This window comes from Elephantulus edwardii, unplaced genomic scaffold, assembly GCF_000299155.1.
Source record: "Elephantulus edwardii isolate Elephantulus edwardi_28Jun2011 unplaced genomic scaffold, EleEdw1.0 scaffold00217, whole genome shotgun sequence".
Classification (NCBI taxonomy): Eukaryota; Metazoa; Chordata; class Mammalia; order Macroscelidea; family Macroscelididae; genus Elephantulus; species Elephantulus edwardii.
In genome coordinates, this window is record NW_006399967.1 from 2,397,074 (window position 1) to 2,405,889 (window position 8,816).

The 8,816-nt window shown below is 42.5% G+C and overlaps 1 protein-coding gene across 1 annotated transcript in view; it reads right to left on the reverse strand.

Annotated features, from left to right (window-relative positions):
- Positions 1–6,984, reverse strand: part of LOC102876808 (zinc finger protein 135-like) — a 9,334-nt gene extending 2,350 nt beyond the window's left edge. The window contains exons 1-2 of the mRNA XM_006897982.1: positions 6,313–6,984; positions 5,775–6,060 (exon numbers count right to left, since the gene is read on the reverse strand). Coding sequence (XP_006898044.1) covers positions 5,775–6,060; positions 6,313–6,984 — 958 coding nt within the window. The remainder of the gene's footprint in view (positions 1–5,774; positions 6,061–6,312) is intronic.
- Positions 6,985–8,816: the final 1,832 nt, after the last annotated feature.

The following is an 8,816-nucleotide window of genomic DNA, read 5'->3' on the forward strand; positions in this document are numbered from 1 at the left end:
AACTGCTTACAGAGTCCCTATGAACATGATGTGATACATTTAACAAGTCAACATTCAGAGATCATCATTCCCTACAGGCCACAGAGTGCACCCGAGCTGTTGTGGTCCTGTCCTGTGGCTCCTGACATACATAATGCCACGTGCCCATCATGACGTGGGGAACATTTCCAGTGCCCCCAGAGCTCAAACTATATACAGATAAACCAAACTTTAGTAAGCATTCAGATTGACTGTTTGGATGGGAATCCCAGAACCTGTGATTGTGCTCCTGAGAAACCTATACTTAGGCCAACAAGCTGTTGTTTAAACAGCAAGGAAACAATTCATGGTTCAAAATCAAGAAAGATGTGCACCAAGGATGTATCTTTTGCCCATACCTTTTCAATCTATATGCAGAACAGATCATCCGAGGAGCTGGATTTTATGAAAATAATGCGGCATCAGGATTGGAGGAAGATACCTAAACAACCTGTGCTATACAGATAACATAACTTTGCTCACCAAAACTGAGAACTTGAAGTATTTGCTGCAGAAAGTCCAAAATCGCAGAGTTTAATACGGACTGCATCTCAACAAAAAAGCAATGGTCTTTACCACTGAGACAACAGGCAGTGAGCGCCGTGACAGACGGAGAAAGGACTGAGACTGCTGATCAGCTTGCCTGCATCCACAATCAACACTCTTGGCCTCGGCAGTCAGAAAATCAAAAGACAAGTTGCTTTGGTAAAGTCTGCTGTCAAGGATCTCTCCAGAGTCCTAAAGAGCAATGATGTCAGTCTAGAGATTAAGGTGCACCTAATTCAGAACATGGTCTTCTCAAATTGCTTCCTATGTATCTGAGAGCTGGGTAATGAACAAGGACAAAAGAACTGATGCCTTTGAGTTACGGTGCAGGAAGAGGATACTGACCACACCATGAATTATCAGGAAAACAAATAGGTCTGTTCTGTAGAGAGTAAAACCACTTTGTGGGAGGCAAGGATTATGAAATTCCATCTCACATACTTTGAGCACGTAACCAGGAAGGGCCAGTCCTCGGAGAAGGACATCATGTTTGGAAAGGTGGAGTGTCAGCACAGGAGAGGAAGACGCTGGATGAGACGGACTGACAGAGACCATGGCAATGGGGGCTGGTATGCCAGAGACGGTGAGGTTGGCTTAGGATAGGGTAGCATTCAGAGCCATCGTTCACAGGGTCATAGTCAACTCAACTGCACCTAACAAGAACAAGCTTTCAAATGAAACTTTTCTATTCTGTAGTTTGGACCAACTTTTCCAGTGAAGACAGATAAAAAGTCTGGAAAAGAGGGGCTAGATATTGTGAAAATATTAAAGAGATAAGATACTGAAGAACTGCAGGACACAATTCAGAAACATCAAAGTATGTGTGGTAGTAGTCAAGGATTTCTGAGGTCCTTTACCACAGGAGGCTAACTCTGTTAGTAAGTAAGTAAGAAAGGCTAACATGTAGGGCCAGAAATCAGAGCTCAGGCTTCCTAAATTCAGTGTATAGCAAGGAAGGATTTGGCAACCTGGTTGTAAGCTCTCCAAAGAAGAATCTCATGTTCTAAATGTTTGGAAGTCACAGAGGTAGAAATTTGTCCAGATTCTGACTTAGCTCAAGTGAAACAAAACCAACCCCTTTGGAAAAAGAAACATAGTATCCTTATTCAAACATTTACCATACTGAAAGCTGCTCATCTTTAACAACAAATAACATGAAAGATTGTTATACTCAGTATGTTAGAAAATAAAAATAAATGCACAAAATCTAATTATCCTAACAGTTATCACACAATAAAGCATGACATGCACACAACTGCCCATCTGATACAAGCACAGACAAGAGAAACAGACACGCTGATTTTAGACATGCTGCAAGCAAGAGTCAGTTCTGAATGCTCCTTAATTTAAGATGTATCTGTGAACTCATTTGCCATTTGTCTAGAGCTGGACTCACACCTTAGTTTCTTGATTAAATAAAACCTGTACTTATGCCATTCTTGCAGTTTTCCTTCCCAGAGCACTCCTAAGCTCCTGACCGTCAGACACCATGAATATAATGTCATGAATCCACGAGTGTTCTGGTGACCTAGTTAGTGGTAAAGGTCAGTGCTGCCAACCTGAAGGCAGGCAGTTTGAATCCACCAAGTGCTCCCTGGTAGAAGAATGGGCAACTTCCTCTGTGTGATTTACTATCTCTGAAAACCTGCTGGAGGGTCAGGTATGGGTCAGTTCTGGCTTGACAGCACACAGTACCAAGATGTATCCAATGGTTTTCTAAAACCAAGATACATTGTTGCCGCTGCTGTTAGGTGCTGTTGAGTCTGAGTCATAGTGATCCTATGCACAAAAGAAAGCAATACTGCTCAATCCTTAAGCACAACCATGTGTTATGCTCAATACAGCCTGTTGTCGCTACTGTATCAATCCACCTCCTCCTACCTTCTACCAGGAATGATGTCATTCTCCAGGAACTAGCCCCTCCTTCTAACATACCCATCGTTTGTGAGACTACCCCTCATCATCTTCACTTCTTCCGTGACAGATCTATTTGCTAATTTGCAGTCTGTGGCATATTCTGGATTCTTTGCCAACACAACAATTCAAAGTTTAATCAGTTCATTTAAAGATCAAGAGGTTCCATCAAGTGACAGTGACTTGATTCCAACTAATAGGGACTCTACAGGACAGAGTACAGTTATCCCACAGGGTTTCTAGTTCTATCCACTTTGAGGATGTAGATTATCAAACATTTCTGCCATGCAGCAGCTGGCAGGTCTGAAGCATCAATCTTCGTTAGCAGTTCAAATCTTAGTCCACCGGACTAGCACAGGTCCATACAAGAAGCTCAACTATGCTGAATTACTTGCTTTTAGAAAATAAATGTCAGCCATTTGACAAGATTTGGCTGTTATAAACACCAGAGATCCCACTGTTGTTCTTGTAGGAGTCTCTCTATCCAAAAAGACAGTGTTAGAACATTACTCTGAGCCAGGCAAGATCCACAGCAATCACATGGTCCAAATGCCCTGAAACTACTCCAGTATTGTGGTGCCAATGAGGGAACTGCACAGACAAGGAAAACAGGAAAGCGCATATTAAGTGCTGGAGAAAGACTGCCACGGCCTACCTGCAGGACACTCCTCTTTGAGATTTCAGTGCACATGCCAGTAGACTATTAGAGTTAGAACGTTAAATTAAGCTGGACATTTGATATCAAGAAAACAGTCAGGAGATAGGAGGTACTGAAGGAGCTGAGGCCCTAAAAGGAGGGAGAGGGTGAATTATTACACTGAGACACAGAGTATGGTAAGGGAGAAGGCCTTTTTGTTAAGAGGAGCAGGAAATTGAGGATGTTCCTCCCAGATGACCTCTATTTAAGTCACTCACACATTATAAACCCTCTGTAGAGACCTTAGGTAGATAGTCTGGTAAACTGTATCTCAAGTCTAATAAGTAGCTTGTTTAATAAGTAGCTGAGACATCAGTTTTAGGGTCTAAAAGTATTTAATAGCTTTAAGCGCTTATTATGTATGACAAGGAAGGAGACTGAAAAATGTTATTTCACACACCAACTGCATTACATGGGACTCTTTATTTCATTCTGACAACAGTCATTCACACAGGACCCTCCTTTTGACCCTGGCCTCCCAGAACTATAACACACAACACAAATCCAATGAACACTGTCCTTCAGAGTGCCAAAAAGAAAAAAACCAACTAACCAAAAACCCCCAACACCACTAGCTTCAAGAGAGGACATCTAAAGGACTCCTAACTTCTCACCTGCAGGCTAAAAGTCTGCGGCTCTCTTTCGTCCCTTTACTTCTAAGCCTCCTTGTGGCTCAATTATTTACTTGAACAATTCAGAGAACTCGTGAAAAGCCAAACCTCTGACCAGAGTTCAGTAAGCATAATGGTAAGAAGCTGTGCTGCCAATCCAGTGTTTGAATCCACTAGCTGCAATGCAGGAGAAAACGGGCAATCTCCATCAGTGAGATTTACTGCCTCTGAAAACCTGTCAGAGGGTCAATATGCGTACATGACAATAATTGTTAAGTGCTGAAATACACAAATACCATAAATGAAGAGATGCACGGGGGAAGGCCTCCATGGAGTTTCCATGTCCCCAGGGCACGCTACTCTCCCAAAAGAAGGAACACTCACAGGCTGAAACCTCCCTTAAGGCGCTGACTTAAGTGCTTTCATTTGCCACTCCTGCATAAAGGCTAAAATCAGCTTAACGTGGGGCCACCAGGTGTTCTGATTCTTATGTATACCCACCAAGCCTTGGTGCACCATGGCTCTCAGGAATCCCAAACAAAGGGCAAATTACTTTTTGCAAAGTGATTATTACCTCACAGCAATTCCAGAGGTATTTTATATATCGTAGATAACTCAAAGGCTGGGTGTCCCCAATAGGCCAAACTCATGGTTCCCCTGATGAAAAGTCTCTTGACTGTTGGCATGTCTGGCTTTAAAAGCTGGAAGGAGTTCCAACTCCCAACGAGACAGAAATGACACAACAGTCAGCAAAGAATGTATATGGGAATGACAGCCAGGAGTTGACACAACAGTCAGCAAAGAATGTATGTGGGAATGACAGCCAGGAGTATTAACATCAGGGAAAAAAAGACTAGCGTGCAAAATAGAAGAAAGGGTAAAATTAATCTTGCGGTTTGGGCGGGCATCAGGAATATAAGTGAATGAATCCTGTGATTAGTACAACACATGCAGACATATAGTAATAAATCTCTCTACATGTGTACACTTACAGTCACGTATTTCCCATGTCTTTTTTCCACTGAGCAGCTGGTGGCAATAACCATATGTAATGGCTGGAACTAACAAAAGTAACCAGGACTTCCTGGAAGCAAGTCTGATCCCACCACTCAGGAAATGAAAAGACTGGGGAACCCTGAACAAAAGCAGTAAGTACTGTGGTAATCATAGTAGAAACATGTCAAGAAATACGGGAGCTTACTAAAGAGCATTCAAACAGCCAAATATGGGACAACCTGAGAAAGGGAAAAGCGAACAAGAACAACAACACCTAGTTATTCATACTGGCAAAAACTGGCGTAAAATGTTTTAACAAAGGGGAGAAGAGAAAAGGATATTCCTGGCAGAGTTTCAATCAATAAACATAAAAAACGTTTGGAGTAGAAATTAGCACTTAGATGACACTACAGTAGTAACAATAATAATAAGCAATAATTCATTATTCATGAGTACTAAAAATTAGTAGTTCAATGCATGATGAAAAAGAATATTTACACAAATTATCACTATGAAACACTAACAATAAATGGGGAAATTGTTAACATTACAACAGGAAAGAATGCTAGTAAATATAAATATGGTAAAACAAAATTTACAGAAAATACAAGAGCAGGGTTGACTTGATTTTTTTGGTATGTCAAATAACATCAAGGAAACATTAAAAATATAAAACTACAATTACACAAGGCAAGCTTCTGAAGCCTTCATTGTACTCCCAAAAGATCTTAAGAAAGTGAGATTTTACTTGGATTGAATAATCCATTAACACTGATGGTTTTATAGTGAAACTCTAACAACCACTTTTATGAGTTGGTATTGCTGTCTTGTTAACCGAGCAACATTGCTGCATACTTGCAGACTTGGTGGCTGGAATCACAGCAGTAAGAATGGACCATCCCAATTCTGATATACGGTGGTATCTCTACTGTGAATTTTCATATGCGACGTGAGGTGTGAGGAACGACTAAAGGCCTTCCCACATACTGTACATTCATAAGGCCTCTCTCCAGTGTGAGTCTTTATGTGCTCAGTGAGTGAGGAGGCGTGGGTGAAGGCCTTCCCACACTCGTTACATTTATAAGGCCTCTCTCCACTGTGAATTCTTATGTGTGTAGTCAGGTTTGAGGAATACCTGAAGGCCTTCCCGCACTCCTTACATTCATAAGGTCTCTCTCCACTGTGAGAACTTGCATGTCTGGACAAGTGTGAGGCCTGACTAAAAGTCTTCCCACATTCCTTACATTCATAAGGCTTCTCTCCACTGTGAATTCTCATGTGTGTAGTGAGGGCTGAGGAGTCACTAAAGGCGTTTCCACAGACCCGACATTCATAAGGTCTCTCTCCACTGTGAGAACTTAAATGTCTAGTGAGGTAGGACAAGCGGCTAAAGGCTTTCCCACATTCTTGACATTCGTAAGGCCTCTCTCCACTGTGAGTCCTCAAATGTGTGGTGAGTGAGGAGGCCTGACTGAAGTCCTTCCCACACTCCTTACAGGTATAGGGCCTCTCTCCAGTGTGAACCCTTATGTGTGTAATGAGGGAGGAGGCGTAACTGAAGGCCTTCCCACACTCCTTACATTCATAAGGCTTCTCTCCACTGTGAATTCTTGAATGCTCAGTGAGTGAGGAGGCATGACTAAAGGCTTTTCCACACTCCTTACAGACATAAGGCTTCTCTCCACTGTGAGTCCTTAAATGTTTAGTAAGGTTTGAGGAACACCTGAAGGCTTTCCCACATTCCTTACATTCATAAGGTCTCTCCCCAGAGTGAGAACTTAGATGTCTAGATAAGTGTGAGGCCTGACTAAAGGCCTTCCCACACTCCTTACATTCATAAGGCTTCTCTCCACTGTGAGTTCTTATGTGTGTAGTGAGGGCTGAAGAATCGTTAAAGGCTTTCCCACATTCCTTACATTCATAAGGTCTGTCTCCACTGTGAGAACTTGAATGCCGACTGAGGTGGGAAGGCAGACTGAAGCATTTCCCACACTCCTGACACTCGTAGGGCCGCTCTCCACTGTGAGTCCTTATATGTGTAGTGAGGGCCGAGAGCTGCCTGAAGGCTTTCCCACATTCCTTACAATCATAGGGCCTCGCTCCAGTGTGAGTTCTCATGTGCGTCGTGAGGCAAGAGGCCCGGCCGAAGGCTTTCCCACACTCCTGACATTCAAAAGGCTTCTCTCCAGTGTGAGTTCTCATGTGCGTCGTGAGGGATGAGGTCCGACTGAAGGATTTCCCACATTCCTTACATGTGTAAGGCCTCTCTCCACTCTGAGTTCTTACATGTTTAGTGAGTGATGAAGTCTCACCAAAGGCTTCCCTAAATTCCTTACATTCATAAGACATATTTCTTTTATGGAATTTTCACAGAAAATGAGGAATAAAAGAAAACGATAGGGTGAACAAGTTTAACATCTGTCCAAGAGGATGAGAAACTTCAGAAATGAGTGTAACTGGTTACATCCAGCACTGTTGTCACATAATTCTTTTTTTTTTAAATTTTATTATTTTTTTGTATGTGTACCGTCAAATTGGATCTGACTGGTACAGGAGGAGACTATCTCTCCTTCTGCAGTAGAGCATCTGGTGGATTCGAACCGCGCACCTCGGGGATTGCAGGACAGCTTCTTGCCACTAGGCCACCAGAGCTTCCTAGAATTCTCAAGTGTTGAGCTAGATACGGAGTACTTCACACATACCTTACATTAATGGTTGTCCCCCACCTCCACTCCCCCCATGGCCAGCATTCTATATGAATGATTAGATGGGAGGTCCAACTGCTTCTCCACAACCTGTACCCTGTCAGTGGGTGTACACCGTCTCCACAAGCTTTACATTGTATCCAATGTGAGAGCTGCTAAGAGGTGAGGGAGTCAGGGGTCCACAAAGGTTTTTGCCACATTCATAGCAATCAAAAGCAGAATGCAGAATTTCTCTACTGCTCAGTAAAACTTGTAGTCCAGCAGACAGATGGCTTTCCCACACTGAATGCCAATCACTTTTACAGATGTTCTCTATTGCAGGATTTCTGTTAAAAACAGGGAGAAAGATTTTGGAAATAAGTGTGTTTTCATTTCACTGTTACCAAACCCTGAAAGTTCATAGTTTTTCCTGACTTGGTATCGACTGTAAAACATCTTGTCTGTAACCTCTATGTATACATCCACTAGACGTGGAGGAGGCATGCTTGGAAGAGGAGGCAGACCAGCATGGAATTTGCCACGCCTGCAGCCTTATCTGGGAGGCAGCCTTCTAGCCACAGTTTGTAGCACATGTCCTCAAGTGCAGCTTGGAGTTTTGGAGCCACATGATAACAAGTTATAGCTCTCAGCTCCCACTCCAGTGGACAGTGTGTCTTGTCCAGTCTGAGACATCTCTTAGGGCCTTCAATTCTGATCAGGCTTCCCAAGGACTGTGTACTGGAAGCAGGTCACTAGAGTTGTAAATCAGCAAATTACCAGACTCTGGTAACCAATGGTGGGGGTCAGAGCATGCTGATGGGCTTACACTGATATGTGCCTACCTGGTCTATACAAATGTATGTACTCTACGTAACATAGTGTTTGTACAACATTCCAATCACGAGTACACTATTTCAGAGGATGGACTGAGCAGGTTAAGTGATGCATGCCTTTATAAACATGTATAATATACATATTTAACATTAGGACCCTCCAAGAGATATTCCTGAGGTACTGATTTCTTTTAATTGAATGACACTCACCTTAAATGTCTCCTCTGGTTTTTGTGATGCTCTTTACAACCACATCATCTGGAGATTTCTCGGTACATGTAGTATTAAAAGTTAATCTTCAGGAATCACATCATTATCTAGCCATTGGAAAACTTTTCTCCAACATTAAGATTTCAAGTGATTAACCCAAAATTCACCACCTGGAAGTAAAAAAGAAAGGAATTATTAGAGACTAAAAAGCTACTTGTTGTTTGTTGTTATGTGCCATCAAGTCACGTGCGACTCATAGCCACCCCATGTACAACAGCCCTAAACTCTGCTCTGTGCTTTGTCAATC